General features: G+C 38.9%; 1 protein-coding gene across 5 annotated transcripts in view; it reads right to left on the bottom strand.

Annotated features, from left to right (window-relative positions):
- Positions 1 to 338: 338 nt before the first annotated feature.
- GFRA1 (GDNF family receptor alpha 1) overlaps positions 339 to 25052 on the bottom strand; it is a 278423-nt gene continuing 253709 nt past the window's right edge. For 4 of the 5 annotated variants that reach the window (XM_089509992.1, XM_089509994.1, XM_089509989.1 and 1 more), the window contains exons 9-10: positions 4267 to 4320; positions 341 to 1796 (exon numbers count right to left, since the gene is read on the bottom strand). In XM_089509992.1, the coding sequence (XP_089366118.1) occupies positions 1629 to 1796; positions 4267 to 4320 (222 nt within the window). In that variant the 3' untranslated portion in view covers positions 341 to 1628. Of the gene's footprint in view, positions 1797 to 4266; positions 4321 to 25052 lie in introns of all 5 variants that reach the window. The other variant, XM_089509991.1, reaches the window with a different exon arrangement.

Raw genomic sequence — 25052 nt, forward strand, 5'->3', positions numbered from 1 at the left:
ATATAAGTGCATTTCCTCCTCTAGGTTTACGGTCTACACAAATACCTCAGCTCATAGGCTAAACGGGTTGTAAATACAAAAATCATCTAATTGGAAGTGCAACATCCAGCAAATGAGGATGACATATGGAATGGCATGCACACACATCTCCATCTGGATGGAATCTAGTGTCTCCACAAATATGTATAGAAACACGTTCCAACCTTCTGTGCTTATGGTTTTCTCTAAAATTGTGGAAGAAGGAATTTAAAATGAACAAAGCTTTGTATTTCTCATTAATTTCCCAGAATTAAATATAAGCAGATAATGGTGTTTCTTTAAAGTAATTAAGATTTCAGGTCATGTTTATTCAACAAACAGTAAAATAACTAAACTGTATAATTACAATAAAGAAGACCAGCAATTGTATCATTGACATCCTTTAACAAAAACAAGTTTCTATTTCTTTAAATATATCCCCCAAAACATAAAAGAATTTTAGATTACTGAAATATTCACAACAGTTGTTTTTTGTTAATACAGGATTATTCTTTTACCTCTTCTTAAGGCTAAATTATGATAATCAGAAAAATAAAAATAAAGTTAGAAAGTTTAATATCACTCTCTATTTCTGCAGAAATGTTTGAACAAAATATGTGTATTATACTGATATATGACTTGCAATGGCTTCTCAGCAAGTACTGCAAAACCACATACATTTATAAACATGGAAGAGAATGCTAAAACATTAAAACATTGGTAACTGTCTATAAACATGAATTTCACTCTCTGGGAAGACATTCATCACGTGTCAACTGCCTGCTCCTGTTATTTCGAACCATATAACTGAAAAATAATGGGAATGAACTGATCAAGGCCAAAAATCACCTGGAAGTTCTTCAGTGAACTTCTCTGCTCTGAGGTCTTTCCCATGTGCTAGAGATGTCTATGTACAAGGTGTAGGTTACACAGTGCAGCTTAGGAAATCCCTGACTTTTTCTATCTGCCTACCTCTCACATGTTTCTAGAATGGGCCCCATACCTTGCCAGAAACAACAGATCTCCACTCTGCTCCAGCGATCGTCACCATAAGCCATAGTTTGGCATTGATTTTGGTCAGGATGAAACCCTATCTTCACCCTACTTATCAGTGGCATAAAAGGACCAAATACTATTGTACAGACCTCACTGTTTACAAATGGACCTTGGACAGGAGAACTTCCTGATGGATTATCCCTTAGATTTGAGAAATAAGAAAAATGGTTTCATTTTACTTGGGTCCAGCTGAAGTAACTGGAAAGGAAAATGAAGGTGGAAACAAAGGAATCAAATGTGGACGTTTTACAGGCAAATTACGTTCCATCTCTTTTAAAACACGGCCGTGTTCAAAAGACTTTTGAGTCTGGAATGTAGTTCTGCATCAAGTATTTCACAAAGCTCCTAAGTATCACAAGAAGCTTCCTTTAAAAGTAGAAAATAATAACAATCATAATAACAATACAATATGATCATGAGGATGATGAGAATGATCCAGAACTATTTTTATCAGAGTGCCTCAACTTCTAGAACTGTAATCTTAGATCAGCAACAGAGGAGGATAGGGAACAGATCCACTTCCTTTTTCTTTTTGCTTTGTACAGGTCCTTTTGTTAAAGCATATACAAGGATTCTGCTGAACGTGACAGCAAGGAGAATGAGAGTGCATTTGCCATCAGCATGAGAAGTGTGCTTGGCCTGATGCTGATACGAAGAGATGAACTGTCAGCAGATATGTGACTGGTGGAACCTCCTGCCACGGTTTCTTTTCCAATTGTGTTCTGCAAGACAGAATAACTACCTTTGGTTACCGCATATTCATTAGCATGTCCTGATATACTTCAGTTAGTTTACAACAAACTCTTATCTTACTTTGGCTGCCAGCTACCTTTTTCACTCAAGAATGGCAGGGTTACCAGATTGATAATGAGAACTTCTTGCAATTAATAGAGTGTGTGTGTTTTCAAACTACTTTCAACTGACAAAACAGGGCATAAACAAGGCAATTAATAAAACATAATAATAATAATAATAATAATAATAATAATAATAATTTTGTTTGTTTGTTTCCCACTTTTCTCTCATATGAGATCCAAAGATGCTTACACTGTATGTTAAAACAATATAGTTTAACAATCTGTAATACAATAATTTAAAAAGTACTAGACCACATTAAGATTCAATCCTTTATGTAGCAACTATGCTCCACTGAACTCAACAGGAACTCCTAGATATCCAATATAGGACTGTGAAGTTAAAAATATTTCTGTATTTTGAAAAAAGCCTCATTGCTCCACTGTAATCAAGTTGCAGTGAACATTAACTTTTAAATAAGACTTTGTATATATCCTGCAAAATGAGAGTTACTGAAACCAAATTGGTAAGGCCATGTAGACAGACCAATAAGTAAAGGCAGAATAGTTGTTGGCTGAGAGAAGAATGGCACTATTGAAACAAGGAAGAATCGTAAGAGGAAATTGCATTTTGAGTGCTGCACAAATCCCAGTTATGCCAGAGATGCAAATATTATTAATGTCCATAAATTAGAACTTGCAGGCTCCTATCCCCAATTTCTCTTGGATAAGGAAAGGTTATACCTGAGAACAGAAAGGCAATAGGCTCCTATCAAAATTGGAGTGTTTGAATTAGCCACAAGTGCCCCTCTTATCAGACAGTAGTCACTTATTTGCTGTTATATCTATTTATAATCCAAATATGAATTATGATATTATGGATTGCACAGAATTAAAGACTTGATCCAACTCTTCTGAAATGGAAACATCTGTGATGTTGAGTCGAAAATGCTTAGCTGGTTTATGGATGTCTGTTAGAAGAACAGCCTAAGGAGGAAGGCTAAAATTTCTAGGAGAGAGCATAAGATGTTGAATCTGCAATCAGTTTTATGCCTTCCATGGTTTAAGTAACTGTCATTTCATTTATCCCAGATCAGTATTTTGTCAGCCATAAAATCTGATCTGCTCTGTTTAAGAGTCTTACTAAAAACCATATGATTACCTTTTGTTGCAGATTCCAAACTAATTATGCTGCATAGATGAAGAGTAATTATGTGGCCTGCAAAATCATGTGCTCCATAAAAAATAAAACGTAATTACCTTTCTGATATGTAGTTGAAGGTGAGTGGCTATTCTGGGAAAGGATCTGACCTTCCTAAGCTACTATGCCCATTCCAATATATAATTAAAGTAAATTCTTCCAGTGAATCTGCATAAAACTGAAACTGTCCATATCAGAGACAAAAGTAAGGCTAAAAGGACATAGTGGTCTTGTACACCTAATGCTGGTACTGCAGCCACAAGGTTATGTGTTCAAGCCGTTGACTCAGCCTTCCATCCTTTCGTAGGTCAGTAAAATGAGTACTTAGTTTGTTGGGGGCAATTAGCTTACAGACTGTAAACCACTTAGACAATGCTGAATTCACTGATTAGTGGTATAGAAATGTACATGCTATTGCTGTTGCTACACCATCATATAAAACCTTCACTTTGTATACCCAGTTCACACCTGCCCTGAAAAAGGTGCCCAATTCACTTGCCCAAACTCAACACACAAACACAATACATTCATACACCTCAGCAGTCCAGTGTAGCATCCTTATTTTGACCTGACCATCTTCTTCATACACTATATGCCACTCAAACTCTGTCTCTGAGGAAAGAAGGGGCTATAAACGGTTGCTTCAAATCATAAGCTGTGTTCTAGTTAGCTCTTATCAGATGATGAGATGAGAGCAATGAAGTACACAAGAATCCACTATAGCCCTGGGGACATCTGGCTCTATATGCTACATTAATCTCTATTCCAGCTCTTGGGAAGAAGCTGAGGCAAAGGAAACACTGCCTATCTTGGCAGGGCTGGCAGATTAATCATTAAGAGGGACTGAGCCTGGGGCTGCCATGGCTATAGAAACTTACACTACATAAATAGTACAGAAATACAGGATGAAGCGCAGAGCTTATTTTCCCACGCTGTGCAGGATGGAAACTTAAAGCCAGCCTTCAGCTCGGTGCCCTCCAGTTGTTTTGGACCACAACTCCCATTAACCCCAGCCATTGTGGTCAAGTAGACAAAGATGACAGAAGCTGTAGTCCAAACCATCTGGATGGCATCAGGCTGGGAGTCTGCTAAATTCAAAACAGAAGTCTTATTTGAATAATTTCTGAGGAACGGTTCTGAGATGATACAAAAATTTATAGCAGAACACAATTCCCACAACAAAGGGCGAATTCTTACCCCAGTCACACAAAGTTCCGTCATTACAGATTCATTGAAGCTCTGCTTTGGTACCTGGAGAAAAATTAGAAAAGTTACTGCACAGTTTTGTTTTGCCAGTGATACCAGAAATGACATTGCTGATCAGTCTGAGAATGCCCAAATCACTTTCCTGGAATAGTTCTACTGAGATAAACTGGACTACTCTTGAAAAATTATCCATTCATTGTAGATACATTATAGACACATATTCTCTTTGAGAATGATATATCCAGTCAAATGGTGAATGGTTTTGTCACTTATTTACTCACCTGGATAGAGCATGAGGCTTTAACTTTTCTCATGCTATTAATTATTTGAACAGATCTGTGTAATGTACAACATAAATGCTATACCTTGTGTTTAAATGCAACTTTTAAGAGATTATTATTTTTTTGCTACAAATTTCAATCCAGGTACAAAGATGTCAAACTTGGAAGCAAAGAAAATAGGACAAAGACATGTGACTTGCTACTACAGTTTCTGTTTTATCTTCTTCTTTTTTCTATTGTGTGATGACTGTAAATCAGGGGTAGGCAAAGTGAATGGGGCTGGGTTACATGTGGCTTCCAAGGCTGTTTTTGTAACTTCTGTCTCCACATTAAAACTCGCCCAAATCAAGGTGCCTGCTACTCACAGTCAGCCAATCTATTTTGGCATAAGAGACAGAAGGTCCATGAGCCAGTTACTTTGTCTGCTTTCAAACCTTAACCATTAGCAACAGATGGGGTCATTGCATGGAGACGCAAGTGGTCTATTTTCTTGGTACAGAAGACCATTTCACATTACACACTGGTTGGCTGCAAAGAACACTATGTTTCTTGCAATCCCACTCCTTCCAATCATGATCTGGCCTTCCATCAATGCAGCCTTGGTAAACAGAATCACCTTCTCTGCCTCCTGCTGGCCTTTTACAAGTCTTCAAAAAAACAGCAAACATTTGTATAGCTACTAAGAAGGTATTAAAACGTTAATTTCTAATTTGACAAGGTAGAGAGAGCATTCTTCCATTTAATATAGTTATATGGCAATGGAAGTATTTAATTTTAGATTTTGAAATGGCTAAGCATTCTCCATTCATGGAACAACAGTTAATTTCAGGAAAAACAAAACTACATAATTTCAGCCTTATGTCTAAAGTGAATCATGACAAGGATCTCAGGAAAAATACTAGACTCTTGTTTTTCAACTATAAAAGAATAACTTTCAAAGTTAGATGAAGGGAATGAAGACCTATTCTTCTTTACATTGTAAAAGTTAAAAAATAAAAATTGTGCATGCATGGTGGTGGAGGGTTTAACTTCCAGACGGAGATGTTACATGCCAAGTTTCAAATTGGTAGAGTACATTTTACTGCTGAGCTATAAACCTGTAAAAAGGGTTTATAATGGGAAATCTGGCATAGGCTGTTGCACTATAATGTATCAGTGTATCACTAAATCACAGGTAATGGCAAAAATATATAAAGCTCTGTGCAAAAAGCATGATACCTAGTAATTATATAGTAAGGGACAAATGCCCCCTTCCCCATTGTACAGAGTCTTGGACAAAGAGAAACTGATATAATTCAGGTGCAAGGAAAATTAATGCCTCAGTATAAACTGATATTAAGCTAATGCATTTATGTGCTGATTAGAAGATCAAGGCATAATGTGCTTACATTTATTCATAGAAGGATTTCAAAAGTGAGGAATTACATAGACTACAAAAACGAATTTACCACACAGAAAAGATTTTGTTATTGAATTCTAATGGCCAAATGTCATATTCAGCGAACACTGGCAACTTCTAAGCCACATTTAGAAAAGTCCTTTTCTTTTAATTATAAGATAAATGACAACCAGGAAGACCTCCTCAGACCTAGTGTAGGGATGTAAATCTTCACAGATTTTTCATTCTCATAGGCAATAATAATTTTACCAGTTTTCTCCCTCTTGTGAGAAAGACCTTATAAACTGCAACTATAAGCAATTGGTGACATAGTCTACAACAACTCCCTTCCACATTTTTGTTCAGAACAGTGGTATTTAAACTTTTTAATCTTGGGACCTCTTTTAAAACTACATACAGTTGACGTAGTATGTTAATCATTTTTTTGTTTATTTAGTGTGCTTATTTTCATAAGCACATTCATGTATATTCATATTTCAAATTAGAACAGTTTTATTTAAGCAAATTCAATACAGTGGAGCCTTTCCTTATGCAGGAGATCCGTTCCAGACCCCCCTGCATAAGGCAAATTCTGCGTAAGCTTGAGCCCCATTCAATAGGTGGCACAGCACCATTCATTCAATTACAGTGCAACTTCCATGTAAATCAGAAGCTGCATATGGTGCGCCCGTGTATGGGCAGATGTGTAAAATTGCACATACAAAGTTTGGGAAGAGGAGGAGGAGGAAGGATCAGGGTCTCCAAGTCTTGCGCCCCCCCTTGAGCAACTCTCCCCTCCCTCCCTGGTGATCTGGCTATACCATTTGAGAACCACTGGTTCTGAAAATGGCATTTTTGGAACATAAAAGATTAATTGCTGAGCAGAAATGTTATTTTATGCCAGGGAATTTGCTTTCTGAGCAAAACATAGGCTGGTTACAGACCGCCGAAAAGCGGCGGCCTGCACCCGCCCCTTTCCCAGCTGGATCGGGGCCTCAGTGGCCAGAGCGGCAGCCGCTGAGGCCCTGATCCGCCGCTTTCCAGGCTGCGGGGAAGCAGCAAAAGGCCCCTTCCCCGCAGCCTGGAAAGGGGTGTCCTTGGGGCTTCAAGCCCCAAGGACACCCCCCGGCGGCGGGGAGGAGGAGAAAGGGGCCGCTTGGCCCCTTTCTGCTCTGCATCGCTGGGCGCAGCCGTCTGAAGGCTGCGCCCAGTGATGCAAATGGCAAAAGGAGGTCCGTTTCGGAACTCCTTTTGCGGCCGGGGAAAGGGCACACTATGTGCCCTGGCGCAGCATGACGACGTCACGTCCGCGCCGCCCCGTATAGAGGCGGCACGGTCGTGACGTCATAATGGCGGCGGCCGTGTAGAACGGCCGCCGCCATTTTGTGTGCACTCCACGCGTGCTAGGGTTGGGAGCGTCCGGAAAGGACTTCCCTTTCTAACCCTAGCACGCGCGGAGCACGCACTTTTAGGCCCGTTTGTAATGGGCCATACACACAATTTTATGTGCAGAATAAGTTCCAAATGCAAAGTCTCATCTGTCTAAGATTCTCCTTGCCAGGGTTTCCCAATGTCTATAAAAATATTTTTCCACCATGAATTCAGAAGTATAAGAGAACAACTGCACATTGCTACTTTCCCCAATCTGAGAAAGGTGCTGAAGAGAACAGTGACAGAGCAATGTCAGACATTTCTGAGTGAAATGTCTAGATCAGGGTGGACAATTTCCCCCAGGTCACTACACTTCCTAACTGCTGCCAAAATTCACTAATAGATCCCACCACCCAATTTCTATGCAATATCATAGAAAACCCAGACATTTAAAGCAAGCAATCGGGCAATTTCCAACCATACTTCAGCAGCACATTTTGGTCAATAAACCTCCAAGTCACATAAATGGCCTTTGGAATCACAAGCAGCCTGTTATTTCCCAGATCTAAGTCCATTTCAACCTCAGATTTGGGACAAAATCATTCTTGCCTAGATTACTAGACGACCTGCTCAAACTTCAGAGGTCACACTATTTTGGATGAAAGAATGTGTTTTAGTGTTGTGTCTTGTTCAGAAGACAAAATGGTGAGATAAGAGTAAGAGCAAAGCAGGATATTTTGAAGACAAATAGAACCTTAGAATCACAAAGCTGGAAGGGACCACAAGGACCATCCAGTCAAATTCTGCTATGCAGGAAAACATAAGTAAATAATTCCTGAAAAATGCCCATCTAACTTCTGTTTAAAGATCTCCAAAGAAAGTGAGTACATTCACATCCTATTTCTTGACTCCTCTGCCCCTCCCTCACTTTTCCAAGTTGTGCTGAAGGGTTTCCTAGCCTTCTTGAGCAGATTTAAGAGAGCGAGAGAGAGAGCGTGTAACAGAGGACTAGGAATCCATTCCATCAGTGGCATCTATTCTATTGCCCTAAAAACCAAATCAAGTATTGGTTACATTACACCGATCTCCAGTAACCCTACAACTTTGCCTCAAAGCTATGTAGTGCCAGGAAAAAATTATACCAGAAAAATAAATAAACGCAGAATTACTACTTGTTTGACTAGAAGTCTTCCTGAGCTTTTCAGCAGATGCTCAGCAGCATGGCATGCCGATTCCAGTGAAACTAATGGCAGCTTAGTATTGATTGAATGGTTTGCATCTCCTAATGTAAAACTGAGCTACAGCCCCCCTGGAAACTTTTTGTGGTGGGGGAGGGGTGTTTTCACATAAAAGCTTTTACATTAGAAAACAAATAAATTGCCTTCTGGATTGAAAATCATCATACTTTAAAAACAGCCACTATGGTGAATGCATAATTAGTTTAACATGACGAAAATAAGCCAAACAATCGAAAGTTGATTCTGTTAAACTCTACTTGATTGTTGGTTTGTTAAACAATCAAAACAGTCAGTGTTAATACAATTTGTAAAGCCTATTTATCACATTTCATCCACACAGTACTGAAGCAATGCCATGCTGGAAGGAGTCCTCATGCTATGTGAAGAGAGCACTACAATATTCTGTGGCAAAAACTGTGTGCTGAGATTAATATATGAGCCCCTGCCACTCAAAGAAAATACATCATAGAACACTTTTTCCACCCATAATGACCAGTTTTAATAGAGCCAGTTTTGTTTGTACATTTGCTTATCTCTTTTCTGTCTTAACTAAGACAACCAAGATTAATGTTTGTCCATAGGCACATGGAGTCTAGTGCTAACCTTGTGAACCTAGAAGGAGCCCCTGTATTGATTTTCACAAAGAAGAGAAGGAAAATGAAGAGCTCAACAAGTTAGATCATTCAGTTCCCACTGAAATGTAGTGGATTCTTGCTGTGTAACATTCTTGCTGTGGACTCCAAATCAAGCCACCACCCATAACAGAACCAGTGGATCCTCTGTTTGCTCTCATCCAAAGGTTCTTTACAAATATAGATCCCATGTGACTACAAGGTTAAGAAGTGTTTCTCCACCATTATTACTGTCTGCATTATTGCTGTAAAGAAGCATAGGGCCCTAAGTCAATTTTTCTTTAAAAAGTAACATAAATAAAAGGTTCCTTTTAAAGTCCACCCCCTTTTGACACACAATTAAAACAAACGAGACTGTTTTGGGAGATAATCACATACACCTGAAGGTCTGATGGTTTGAATGGATACTGAATGCTTCTTCTGAGGATGTTATAACTGAGCAAAATGATGACTTGCAAACATTATTTGAATGCCATTATCCCACCCATTTTATCATGTGCCAAACAAGAGCCTTCAGTTATTGGTCTTGGAGCTGGAAAAAGTGTTAGACACTACAGTACTTCAACAAACATCTAATTCAGTTTTAGGTTTTTGAGGACAGCTACCTGGACCAACTGGTCCCCAGAGCTGTTCTTCTGACTCATTCTTTCCTTTCAGTTACTGAGCATCACTTTGCCCTCTCCCAATTCACTGATAGTTTCCTTTCAGTTAATGTCCTAGAACATCCATCCTCAAATCCAATGTTCTCCTAGATATGTTGGAGATGATGGGAGCTGGAATCCAAGGAACATGTCTGGTGACTATCTGGGGAAGGCTATCCTACAAGGTACAGTTCCACCTAACCAAAGGGGTGGGGTGATGAATCGCACTGGTCTGCTCTTGTGCTTTTCTCAGTAACTTCATGTATACAAATTGGTTAACAGAGCTTTCCATGTCATGCTCGTATTCCAGCTTCTTTTTTTTTAAGGCAGCAGGTGGTTGAAGATTTGGAAATCCTGCAAGAAAGCTATGAAAAAGTTTTTTAAAAATTTCTATTTTGCTGAAGTATCTTCTGGCCAGCCACTTTGTTGAAATATTCATAAGCCAATAATGCTGCATAACCTCTTCTTCCTTTTCTGTCTTGATTACACAGATTTACTATGCAACAAAGCTGTTTTCTTAACAGCAGGACACAAACAATAAACAGCAAAATGCACCTGGCTGTAAAAATGCAATCAGTTTAACTCTTATGTTCTTACTAAACACCAGTGGTATCTATCAGAATTGTCAATAGTATTTTCTTGTTAGCCCAGTGATCCAACAATACGTTGCAATACAAATTACTTTCAACTGGGAAAACAAGCAAAGTGCATATCAGAAGTAGATCTCACTAAAATAAGGATTTAATGCAGCATAAAACAATTCTGAATTCTGAAGCACTAAGTCTAGGTGCAATACTATTTAAGGTGCAAAGGCAATCAGCTTTGCAGTCTTTCACTATGAAGAAGCATGACTTTTACTTGTATGTTGAGTCAGCAATAAAGAAAATCCACAACAGGAGTGTGAAAACTAACTGTGGTCAATTTACCTAAGAATGTAGATTTACCTAGTTCTAAATCAGGGATATAGCTACAGGAAGAGCAAAATGAGAGCATTCCCCCCCCAAATAAAAAACTGTCCGCCATGAATTTTTCCATCCCTCCTCAAATTTCATTGCAGAAATTTAAAATTGAAGGAGTAGATTTAAAATACACTTGAGGCATCCAAATCAAAGGTGCAGGCAAAGCTATCAAGGCAATGTGAACACAACAGACATTTTTATGTGCTTTAGGTGTGTACAATTTTCAGTGTCTCATTCTCTGTAATGGTAGAAATTTGGGGACTGAAAGAAAATTTCATTGGGAGGAAAGAAATTGGGGGGGGGGGGGATGTCTTCATTTTGTCAACCCCTGTAGCTTATACTCCTGTTTTAGGTCCTTTTGAACTAAGTGTGTGAGAGACTTCCTTTCTTCTAAGAATATTAATAAGATTACGCTTTAATACTGTTGCATGTCTAAAGTACGAGCCTGAAGAAGATTTATTCCTGATGTCAGCCATGCTTACATAGAAGGCTCATATTTCTTTCAGAGACCTACTGCAAAGTAATTATGCCTGTGTGACTACACACTTATTCAGAAAGAAGGCCCACTGATTAACTTCCAACCTGATGTAATTACAATCTGGATGTTATTGTCCCTTGTAGAAGCATTTATTCTTGACTCTTGTTTTCCTATACAAATCAGTCATGAAGTCTCTCGCATGAGTAGCTGTCAACTCACAATGTGAAGCCTGATATTAAACTCATGAAGAACATCAGCAGTTGGGATCCCCCTATTTTTGTTCTGATCCTTTTGCCTGTTTCTCTGAGAGCACTGCAGAGCACATAGGGTAGCAGGATAGATATTAGGGGGAAAAGACAGAAGAAGCTTCAGCTGTTTAATTTCCACTTCACTGTAGAAATCATTTCACTTCAATAACTGCTTGCAAGCTAATAAATCTGCCTCACCATTGGCTCTAGGGGGCAGTATCAGTGGGCACATGATGGGATCCACATGCTAGTAGGGGACATGCTACCAAACTCTGAAACTCCTTGATGCTACTGTTCCTCCTCCATGCTGTTCCCCTGTACAACAACTAAGAGGAGGAGGTACTATTTGATTCTACCATGTAATTTAGGGTCAGCAATGTTTCAACCCTTCAACACATCTTGATGTTAGCAGATGACAGCAATTGTGAATAGCTGCACCTTCATCTGAGAACATGCCATATAATTTTATTTCTGTTCACTCAATACCACTATGTGTAGAAGTGTGTTTATGCATAGGCTTGTTTGTCCAATAGAAAAAATATGGCAGCATCTTGATCAGTAGCCAACTGGTGATCAGGTTAACGTCTGTATGCTGTTGGAGGAAGTTTCTCAGGCAGCAGCTGCAAATTATTCCTTGATGGGTATTTCTGGGAAATATTTGAAGCAGTGGCAATATTCTGTAACTGTTGATCAAAGATTCCCTAGGAAGCAGTAAATCCCAAGACCCTTGATCACCACAGTACTCTCAAAAGAAAGCTGCAGTAGTTTCAGCCCAATAAATAGTGCAAGTTGTAGCCTGTGGGTCCAAAGACAGTAAAGATGAGCTGATTTTGTTATTGTTTTTGCAACTGTTAATGGCTATGCCATTATCTTGGCCCTTTTTCTCTCAGCCTGCATCTGCATAATCCAGGTTGACACCACTTTAACTGCCATGGCTCAATGCTATGGAATTCTGGAAATTGTGGTTTGTTGTAGCACCAGAGCTCTCTGAAGAGAAGGCTCACAATACGCACAAGACTACAATTCCAAGAATTCCCCAGTATTGAGCTGTGGCAGTTTAAGTGGTGCCAGCTTGGATCATTTCTGCAGTGCAGATGCAGCCTCAGTTACCTATAAGGTACTCAGCTGCACCACAGTGACAATCAACTCTTAATGTTTATATAACACGTGAATGCCTTATGCTCTGAACAGCTTGACAAGTCCCTCACCATTCTAAGCGTTTCTGTGTTTCTTCATGCAGCTCCTAGATACTATAAAGAACTGTTTGAGACTCTTAAAAAATTAGCCACAGGGACAGTTTCTGCTCACTTCTTTTAGGTTTCCAGAACTTGGAATAAAAATAGACTAAATTATGAAAAGGCACATTAAAGTAAATAAAAAAATCAAATTATTACACTATTCAACTCTTGAGGTATCAGATTTATTCTATTTATCCCCCCTTTAAAAAAACAAATTTCTGGAATCCTACATTACTATCTACATTATGTAACTTTATTTATACTTAGTCACATAGCAGACACACTAAGAAACCCTGCTAGTAAATTGTGAAGATGCATAACAGGGCATCGACAAGAAAGCCTGATGTGGATCGGGGCCAATGTGATGCTTATAGGGATCAATGGAATTCAGATCCCACTGCACATCCCATTGATCACTGTGTTGGCTCTGTTATGCTGTAACTTAACAGCAGCCATCTAATTGATATGGATGTTATGGAACTGCCCTGTTCTAATTCCCACAGACATAAGTCCCCCAATATGAAGACATAACCCCCCAATAAGATTTTGGCCAGCCCCCACAATATTTTTTTTATTAAAAAAGTAGTAGAAAAAGCAAAGGCTGCTTGAAGTAGACAAACACACACAACAGCATCTTGCACTTACTAGTAACAGACTGAAGATTTGTTAAGAAACATCAAGCTGGATATGGCAGGACTGTTACTTTAGCTAGTCATGCACCTTAATTTAGTCCAGCTGTAGAAAGAGATTGACAAAACTTTTTTAGCCCATTAATTTCTGGGTGTGTAAAGTACTACTCTGATGTGCATTTAATGCTACAGTTCTGAGACTCCCAGCCAAGACATAAAGCACATATAGCCCATATGACTTTTTAAAAATCCATTAAGTCTTGTTAAAGTAGTAAGACCTTCAGGTTTCAATTTAAAACTGGAAGGTTTCTGGGTCCTTATGGTTGCTGAGATAAGCCTGGAAGCAAAACTATGAAAGTGTCCTATGACTCAAGAAGCAGAAAGGCAAATAATAATAATGAAAAAATGCAATGGGAAGGAAAATATTTCAAACCAGTCTTACTAGACAATATATTCCCTTATGGCATTTTTTTAAAAAAAAAATTAAAAAAAGAACAATTTGTCTTTTTAGCTCTACAATGTGTAATTACTGTTCCTCCCTAAGAGAAGTCTCTGCCAGGGAACCTTTGCAGGGTCTATGTGTCAAATCAATCAAAGCTGATTTTTTTCCTTCTCTTTTTACTGCTTGGCTGAAATGACGTCCCATCTACAGATTGATTCAAAGGGTGATTTCCATGTCATTCATTGTTTTGCCTATGATGTTATGTGACCAGTGCAAAGATGCCTTTTGCTGATGGCATTAATTAAAAAGGGTATTTGAAATGTTCATGTCCATTTAAAATATGTGCCCTGATGCAAATGGTGATACATTCATCATTTAAAGATTAAATTCATTTCCAGCTACATATTTGATTCAAGTGAACCATTTTTAGTATGTGTAATGCTGTGACCATCATATGGCTGTTCTATTTTTATCTATATATAAAAAACATTTTTTTCTATGTAACATTTTGCATAAAGAATAGTACAGAAGAAAATGGAACACTAACAGCATTTGCTGAATCCCCTTTACTAGCTTACTAACTCAAGAGCTTAGGCTGGTTGGGTTTTTATTATTATCATTTAAATATAAAACCAAGCAGCTACTCTGGCATAAATCCAATTGTTTTGGATTTTATTGTAGTGGCTCCCTCTCCTTCCCTGAGGCGTGCCGATGATTAGAGGCACCTTCGGGCTAAAATTTGTTACTAAATAAGGCTTTAGAGAATTTCTGCAGATATATACTTGTTAACATCCAAACCAACCCACCCTCAATATACAGTTACACTATATGTCATATAATATCTCACAAAGATGCAAAAGCTATTGTCCATATTAATCTTTATCCAAACACCGGCAGAATCCCAACATTCATGATTTTCTTCAAGAATAACCAGATAAGTTCTGAAACCTGACATTGAACAAAGCAATTTTTTCTTTTTGTTCAGTGTTCAGATCTATGTCATGCGACCCTGATAAAGAACACAAGCAGCCTGAAATAGGTTTTACCAACTTTCTGTGGTTTCGTATTTAAAACTTGGAAGCATATACTTTCTGTTGGTCATTCCACAATTCATGTGGTTTAAATGTAATTTTTGTACACAACCCAATTTGGATTTTTTTTTATTGTGATTGTATTTATTTGGATGTTCTGTTTAGGACTCTTTTCTTTAAGTGTCTCTGAAATATATTTGTCTACAATGCACTAGACTGAGGGAAATGGGTGGAAACAAAAAAGATGTATAAATCCCTCACTGCTATTGATGCTTCTGGGTCAGTGGTTCTCAACCTTTTCTAGGAAATGTTTGATTAATGTTCTCACCTCCTACAAAAGGAGTATCATATTTGATGGTGAAGAAGTCTAATTTCTAATTTTGAACCACCAATTGAATCATATATAATACAGCAGGTGAACAAAATTGAACTTTACAAAATATTTTTTTTAATCCAGGGGCAATACAGACAGCAGTTGGATGCCACCCCTTTCTGCTGCAGATCAGTGCCATGGCAGCCGCATGGAGCGGCACCAATCTGCTCCCTCTTGGAAGCAAAAAGAAGCTGCTCCAGGCAGCTTCCTGTAAGGGGTACCATAGGCACACTGGTGGGCCCTGATGCATAGCACCATTTGGGTGCTGCACCACATGTGCGTCACCATAGGATGCACTGTATGGATGGGCATGCGCCAGAATGGTGCCCAGGCAGTGCAACAAGGACTTTGAACATGTGAACACTTAGCCCTAGCTGAACCCTAGTGCGTGTACAGGCCAGCACAAAGTGACGGCCTGTACAGCTCCTTTATGTATAAAATTCAAATAGAAAAAAATAGAAAAAAATGTAAAACCAATTGTGAACATAAAATTCAATGTCTTCTTTGCTCCTGCATTCATGAACCCTTATCACTGACTGCAATCTGAAGATCTGCCAGTGGATTCAGGCGATTCCTAGATTTTGTCCTGATTGACAAAAGAGAACTGAATTCAGATCCACAGAGGTATGTTGGTGCATATTTGATGCTTTTCCACCACGGTTTAGGAACATATCCAGTGCTGCGCACCAAAACTTCTCCAAAGTCTTGCTTTCAAATTGCATTTTAAGTGATCGATTTGTCTGCAAATCAATAAGCTCATTCTTTAGCTCTTCATTTTCTGACATTTTCTCCAAATTGTCAGAATATGGATTCATGATCCATTCTTATGAAATCTTCAGTAATCCAGGAGCAAAATATCCTTCAAATGAGTTTGGTAGCATTTCTAAATGAGCCACAGTTTCTTAATGCACAGTAGGAGTTACGGATCCAGTAACATCAACCATCTCCTCTAATGAAGGAAAATTTGAGACTGCCTCTTTCCATCCCTATTTGCCAAAGATACAACTTTTCTTTGAAGGCATGCACCTTTTCACATCCCTTTTGCTTAAAGAGAAATACTCAGGTCATTCATACAAATGAAAATGCCAGCTATGTAAGTCAGAATTTGGGTGAATTTCTGTGATTCCAGTGCCCCAATCAGATCACATTAATGCTCCCTCCAGAAAAACTTTGATTTCTTCTCACAGTTCAAAAAAGTGGGTTAAAGTTTGTCCTCATGACAACCAAAAGACTTCTGTGTGGAAAAGCAAAACTGAATGCTTGCTTCTCAGATCCTCAGAAAAGAATTTGAGTATGTGATGGTTCAAAGCATGCTCTCTGATCCTGTTGATGATTTTCACAGAAATATTAAGGAGTTTCTTCAAAGTTAGAGGCAATGGTTTTGATGCCAAAGTGTGCCAATGAAGAAAACAATGGGTAACTTACAAATCTGGAATCTCTTTTTTTACTAATTCAGAAAAGCCAGATGTATTTCCAAGAACTGTAGACAGTGTAGACAGACTCACTATAGACACTGTGTTTGATCTCTAAATCATGTTGGGCAAAGAAGTCTTTCAGTAGTTGCATCACTTCCTTTGCAGTTGTGTTTGTTTTTGTATCTTAAAAAACAGGAAATCTTCCTTCACAGCACCATCAGTGACAAACCACTAATGTGATGAGTTGACTCCAACTGTAGAAATAAGTTGAGTTGTATCATAATATATTATCATGTTATCTGTGGTTAAGCCAAGACAAATCATCAGATGGAAATACTATGGGGACACAAAACAACTTATTAGGTTATTCTCATAGGGGATTATCACACGGAGCCCTACCATCCCTGAAATGTAGCTAAATCGTCCATAAAGTGCATTGGTGTGATAGCCAATTGCACTTGCCTCCCATGATTTAATCGTCATTGAGGTGTCCCACTCCTCTCCTGTCATCAAAATGTTCACAGAGCAGCCATTTTTCAACAACGGGAACTTCCGTTATTGGAAATATGGCTGCTCTGCGAATGCTTTGATGATGGGAGAGGAGCAGGACGTTTCAATAACGATTAAATCACGGGAGGCAAGCACACCCCTGCTCTTTACAGAAGATTTAGCCACGTTTCAGGGACCGTAAGGCTCTGTGTGATAATCAGCTTATTCCCTGACACTCATGATAGTTATTGGACAAGTTCATACTGAGCATATATCAGTGTGCGATAGGCATGATACACTGAGTCAGCCTGTATCACAACTTTACTTTCTCTAATAATTATTATTCTTACATGTGCTGCTTGAGTTACAAGATTAATGATGAATGCTGTGATACAGCACACTCAATCAGTGCCACAATTTATGCCCGAGTAACTTCTGGACAAATGAATAATGCTGTGTAGTCAATAAACTCACACTTCACTAGTGTGAATGAATGTGATTCAAATGAATCAACTGGGCTACTGGGATGTGGAGAAATGCACAAAAGAGTTTGTGTGTTTCTCAGCAGGCAATGGGAGACTGGAGTGTCCTTAGAACAAATGTTACCTGCGGTCTACCACACAATTCTTAGGGGATTATCACACCTGGGCTTACTGTATTTAAATCGCTGGTAAAACCTCCAGAAGCATGGGGGTGTGACAGCTGGTCGCACTTCTCAAGCGTCACTGAAGAATCCCCTCTCCTCTCCCATTGACAAAGTGTTCACAGAGCAGACATTTCTCCAATAATGGGAACTGCCGTTATGAAGAAATGGCTGCTCCACGAATGCTTTGCTGACGGGAGAGGTGAGGAGACACTTCAGTGATGCTTCAGAAGCACGATCAGCTATCACACCTTTGTGCTTCTGGAGCATTTTTCTGGCGTTTTAACCACGGTAAGCCTCCGTGTGATCATCCCATTAGTATTTTGTATTATTTATGAGGAAGTCAGTGGAAACAAGGGAGGCATTTGATTGGCTGGACAAAGTGGTGATAAGCACAGGTTTGCCTGAGTGAATGAAAGTGGCATAGAGAGGCATGGTGCATGTGAGCAGAGGCAATGGACGAGCTGAGAGGCCCTGAGAGGTGATAATGAACTCTCACAGTCGTGAATTTATGAGTGAAATAATATACAATATTATGTTGGATGTTGCATTATAATGATTTTAAAAGCAATAATCTGACAATGTTACTTGCTTTACTTATATCTGTATTCTTTCCTTTTGATAAAATAAACAGCGATACTACCATCTATGCAACACAACCACCTAATACCACTTCTCAAGGCACACTTTTCGCTGGCTCAGTGATGGCTTGTGACACAAGCCACCCTTCGTCACACCCCCTGAAATTCTAACTTGCACCCCCTGGGGGTATGGGGCACATCAGGTTGGGAAATCCTGTTCTAGGCAATGTCTTCCTTTACAGTATTTACAATATCTGCAAAAGGTTCCAGTACCAGACAACCTAAAGAGGTTTGTTCTGGCTCAGATCTGTATAACATCCTGTGCCTTCTCATTCTGTAGATGCCATATATAATATAGTCCACGTGACTTGCTATAACAGAAACAATGTTCTTTTTTTGAGAAACAAATGTATGCCCCCCTTCTTTATCGCATGTACACACTACAACAGAAAGCACACAGTTGAGGCTGTACTCCTGTGCCCCCTTTAGGAAGAGTATGATCCATTAAGATTAATGAAATTGACTTCTGGGTAGACATGTATAGAATTACATTCAAACCTTCTTTCTACAATCTTTCTGTCTTCCTGAAAAAACTTTTCAAAGTTTTTGACAACAATGCCCATCAACACTTGACAACAATGCCCAACAACAAGACAGCATGTTCAGGAATGCTGGAAATGGTCACACAAAACACCTGGAACATCTGGCAGTTTTGGTCTTATGACATTTATTAGGAATATTTGTCCATGGGAGTAAAAAACCCAATACAAGAACAGATAAAGAAAATTAGATGTTAAAAATAAAATTACCAGTACAATTTTTAGTGACCATCTTTCAGATAGAGACTGCAGTACCTCCAGTTCTGCTAAAAAAAAACTTTCTTAGAAAAAAACAATAGATTTGCAGTTCCAGTCTACCTTTTGCTTGCTTTTAGCTGTTGGGGCCAAAACAGAGGTGCTATTAAATTCATGTTTGCATTTAACACACACTTAAAAAAGAAATAGTAATCACTTGGGGTCAATAATTATCATGATCACAGCAGGTAGTTTGAATGGTATTTAACTCCGAAACTAACTACTAATATTAACAGCAGATTTTCTGAAAAGTTTTCACCAGGAACCTGGGAACAGGGATACTCTGGATAAATATAAGTCACCAGTGGCTGATATTTATATTGGGAGGAAGAAACCAACACCACTCTATTAAATACAATGTAGACTTTAAATGCCATGTCTAGCTTAGCTTTTCAAATTATCTTCTCTTATAGCTGACACCACCTCTTCTTTTCACAGACTGCTCTTTTTGTATACCTTTCTTTTCCCCCATTACTGTCATCCACTGATCTCCATTTCCTTTTGCCTGCTTTCTATCTATCACATCAGTTCCTGTCAAAAAGTCAAATTGTGCTCTATAATCAGAAACCCCCTAAGTTTGTGCTCAGAATAAATTTACTTAATTTTCCTCACAATATGCATCTAGAGAGTGAGTTTCTTACTGATGGGCATGAATTCTTTTTCATCATAGAGGCTGTGCATAGCCCTAATTATAATCCACCCCTAACGTTATTCAGACTTGGCAGTATTCAGTCAAGCTATCACCCTAGTGTCATAATTTAGACAATTATAAAGTAATATTTAGTGTGGTCTATAATTTTAGTTTAATAAAGTTGAATATCAACCACTGAAATCACGCCAAAGATATATTCACACCTATTCTTAATCAAAATAGGAGAGAAAATGTCCTGGAAGTAACAGCACTGAAGTAATTATCCTTTTGGTACAACAGCATGGATCTTACACAACTTGATAGGTCCATTACTGTTAGCTTTTATCTATTTTCTTCCATGTCAACTTGAGAATTTTTAGATATGTATCTGTTTCAGGTCTAAAACTAGAAAAAAGCTGTTGGCATCAGCTGAGCAGATGTTGGTGCTGAAAGACCGTCCTGCGAACCAACATGCTTAAATTGTGCCTAAGCCTATTCTCACATTATGATATACATCTTCAAGTGTTACACACCAAATCTTCCAATTGGTTCTCTTTTTAGAACGTGCAAACTAGCTCCAAGTCTCAATTAACCATCCTGAGGGATATACGGTCCAATGAAGAGCTGAGAGAGAAATCAAAGATGAAGATAGCTCATTACATAAACTGCCTGCGTCCTGTTTGCTGGCTTGGAAGGCAGGAACAATGGTGCATCCCTGCACCATTGCTCCTTAGTTGTACTGGAGCACTATAACACTTCATTTTTGGCACAGATCTACCTAACACTTGTTTATATCACCATGTTGCATATTTCTAATGGAACCTCCATTTTAACTTGACATATCCTTCAGCTATTTACCATCTTGACGTCAATGATTTTAGTTAAGATGCTTCTCTTTAAATCATTATTTGTGGTCCCATGTTACTGGAGAGATCCCCCACCTCTAAAACAAAGAAAGAAAGACCTTGTTATGCAACATGGCTACATAGCTTTCTGATGGTACCATCTGGGGATGTCAGAGAACAGGAACTGGTATCTAAATGGTGCAGAAAGAATATCTACTGGGTCTTGACTACACCACTTGGGCTCAATGAAAGGCAGCAAAATATTTTGAGCCTACACTGAAAGAAAATATTATCCATAGTAGGGGGTTGGGGCAATTTCCCCCATCCCACAATGTTGCTGCAATATTTATAATGCACTTCTAGATATATTCTTCAGCTATTTACCATCTTCTTTTCATTGATTCTAATGATGATTGCTTATCTTTAGACTATTATCTCCATTATTAGATCCTCCGGTTGTTTCTTCCTTCAGCTCCCAGCTGGGACAGTCAATAGTAAGGGAATCTGAAAGCTGTAGTCCATAACATCTGGAAGGCTAAAGTTTACTCATTCAGGTTTAAAGCCTGCCAACATGAATTTGGATTCTTATCATACAATTTATCTGCTGATTAGGGGGGAAGTGGCACACACACTATTTAGCTATAATGTCCAAAGGGCACGTAAATCAGAGCTCCCTATAGAATAGGAAAGAATATCCATCCAGCGTTTTGGACTAAAGTGAAAGAAAGACACAGTGGTTAGGGATGCAATCTTCTAAATATTCATGTGTTAACAGTTCCACCGAAACACCTTGTATGCTAACTGAAGCCTCATCCTCTAAGCCACTTCTGAATTGATCCTAATTCAGCTGTGGTTTGAAAAAGGAATTCTTCCTCTCTTCCTCAATGTGCAGAATGACTGCAACAGAACAAACATCTACGGAGCACAGAGTAGTTAGTTTTTAAAATAAAACAGAGCTAGTAATTTACTCTTGGCAGGTGAATCCCATCTTGCGAAAAAGGTAGGATAAAAATTTAATAAATAAATAAATAATGTCTACACACACTCACTCTGTAACCAAAGTGATTGTAAACACTGTCACCAAACAGGATGTGCTGTTGTACAAATAAGAGTGCATCCTGTTTGGTGACAGTGGTTACAATCACCTTAGCTACAGAGACAGAATGTGTAGAAATTATTTGTAGCTACAATGTTCTCAAAAGGTTATTTTTTCTGCCTGAGGCAGAGCAAGAGATGGCTCTCTGGCCCATCTAAGTCAAGGTATATGGTATCTAAAGCCACCAACATATTTGGCACAAATGACAGAAATCCTACAATGCCTCTCTTCAAAAGTATAACAACAAAAAAATTACTAACAAGGTTCTGCACTTTTTCTGGCATTCCAAATCTATCACCTGAAGCTGCAGCCTCACTCTACCAAATGGTTGAGGTGGTCCAGTAAAAAAAGGTAATAAATATTCAGCCAGCTAGTATCAGTTATATCAATAAAACCAAAATATTTGACTACTGCCTAGTCATTATTGCCATTTTTCTAATATCTTCCAACTATGGTGCAGCATACACTTTTGCTTTTAAAAAAGCAATTATAACATCTCGCTGATAATTATGTAGTACATTTTACAAAAGTATGAAGCGTCTGTTATCTTATTATGCATCTAATTATCAGACTATGCAAATGCCTTTTAACAGGAAACAAACGTGTTGTATTTCAGCTACGTAAATGACCAAAATTATAGAAAGCTGTCAAGAAAAGGGCATTAAGCATATTACATATATGTGGTAAAAAACAACAATATATATTCCAATAGCTACAAGTTTATGGCACATGATTTAATTGTAAAATATGGAAAAACAAATTCTGTGTTATGCCACATTTACTGCATTTAATATTGGAAGAGTATTAATAGTACAATCCTATGTATGTTTACTTGGAAGTAATCCCACTGGGTTCAGTGGAGCTTGTAGATCTGTGAACTAAGTGCCAGAGAACTCTAAAATACGTTAATACATACATAGATTTTTATATTAAGATTACAATTGTATCCAAGTCATCAAACTGAAAATATTAATCAAAGAAGATATAAAGTTACTTGGCTAGGTGGTTTGGTTATGTAGTTCTCTGCAATCAATCAGTTTGAATCTTTCATAGCTGGCCCACTGAAATCATTTTAGTTATGACTAACTGAACTCCTACTGATTTCAGTGAGTTAAGTCTAAGTATGATTAAGGACCAGAGTAGATGGGCAGGGAAAAATGGCTTGATCCTGGGTTTTCTGAAAGTGGGTCAAAACCCTGCTGTCTAGACAGCCCACTTCCAAGGTGGGCTGAAGACCAACAGGCTGTCTGCACCACACTGTGCAATTATAATTTTTTTGTCGCTTTCCCACCATGCATGCACACCATCACACAGCAGAAGGGTGGGGAAGGATCAAGGCTGCATGCTTTATATCCAACTGCCTGCCTGAAAGAAGAAAAGCCCTCCCTTCAGCCACCATCTTGGGGGGAGAAGGGCAGGCAAGCTCCAACTGCCTGCCTGTAAGAAGAAAAGCCCTCCCTTCAGCCACCATCTTGGGGAGAGAGAGGCAGGCTAGCTCCAACTGCCTGCCTGAAAGAAGAAAAAGCCCTCCTTCCGACCACCATCTTGAGGGGGAGAGAGGCCTGGCCTGGAAGACTAAGAGCCCTCCTTCCGACCACCATCTTGAGGGGGAGAGAGGCCTGTTATGTTTTTTTAACTTTGTACACCGCTTTGATCTAATTTGGAAAAGCGGTATATAAATAAACATTATTATCATTATTATTATTATTATTATTATTATTATTATTATTATATGCATGGCCTGCGACCTCAATCACCTCCCTCTTTCCATACAGATGCCACTCGACTGGAGACTCGCCAGTATGACCAGCCAAACATGTGATGCCCCACTCGTACAGTGCATCAGTGTGTGAGTGATGCACTGGCAAAGCACAATTATGGAGGCCACCCATACATGCCTGCTTCACCACCCTTCAACCCATGGCCCCCTCCCCGTTCGACTGCCTGGTTTGTGTATGTTGTAATTACATCCATTGCATTATTAACAATCACATTTTTGCTTTGTTGCAGTCCCGTACTGGGACTGGGATGTATATATGCTGGTGTGATGATGCACATTTTATGCCTTGAGTCAGAGTGTCACAACTTCTTTTTGCTCCAGTTTTTAGCTCTAGAGCATGGATTAATTTCAATTTCCACTCATTTTTGCCTAGTACATCATCAAAACAGCCAGGCTTCAAAGCAGTTAGAAGCTGCTTTATTTGGCCAGTGAAGACAACCTCTAAGTCTAGATCCAACCCAACAATATTTCAGCAAGAGAAGGGGTTGCTGGGGGGGCACTTTTGTGCATATACCTACAAAGCAGATGGCTTTGAATGCCTGGCCTGTTCAATACTGACTATTAGTGCATTTCACATTCATAGCAAGAAAAGAACTTGAGGAGGGGAATTAAGGCATTGGTATATGATATATAATACAGCTATCCATTATAAGCAGGACAAACTGTGTTCCAAGCTAGGAACAGTGATTAAGTCCAATAACACTGCCAATGATAAGACTTCTTCATGCTTTGGATGTTCCAGAATTGCATCTCATCATCCCAAATTTTTATGAGAAGTTTTATAATTTCAATTCTACTATGTTTTTTCCCTGTCCCCAAGCAGGTTTAACAAAAAACTGGGGAGGGTTTCTCTATCACCTGTCTATCCATCCATCAATTTATTTAGAGGTCATTCACACCAGGAAATAACCTGGTGTGGAAACTGAATTATTTTAGGGTCATTTATACTGGCATGGAGTAGCCTCAGTTCAGTTTGGGTGGCTGGCAAAAAAAAACCCCATTTAACCCAGATCTATTGGAACCAGGAATTTTAATGTGTCTATTCAAAAGAACTGGTCTTTTTTTTTTTAGCAGCCGCAAATGGGAACTTGAAGTTGATTCAATTTGGAGCACAGGAAGGGAGAGATTAATGTGCAGGGGGGGAATCATGCCCACCATTTTACTCTCTCCCTGCCAGCCAAGCGCTATTGTTTTTCCCTTTTGGTACTAAAAGCAGCTCCAGAAATGAAGTGGATTCAAACTTCTCATGCTTTGGAAAGTGGTCTCTTTAAAGTACAGCCAGGTTTTTTTCTTCTGCCGGTGTCCCCTTATCTGCACCGATGGCTGCTTCCCAGAACTTACCAAAGCCAGGGAGGGGGTTCTCTTGGGAACATCGTTAGATAGTGTATGATTTAAAATAAAATAAAATTTGACAGCTTATGCACATCTTTGCTATTGCGTGGCCGCAGTAGACATCAGTTTAAATACTTGTATCATTGGTGTCCTGCTTACCTCTACTGAGGGC

The sequence above is a fragment of the Sceloporus occidentalis genome, unplaced genomic scaffold, assembly GCF_023333645.1.
Source record: "Sceloporus occidentalis isolate IW3139 unplaced genomic scaffold, rSceOcc1.0.p SCAF_2, whole genome shotgun sequence".
Taxonomy (NCBI): domain Eukaryota; kingdom Metazoa; phylum Chordata; class Lepidosauria; order Squamata; family Phrynosomatidae; genus Sceloporus; species Sceloporus occidentalis.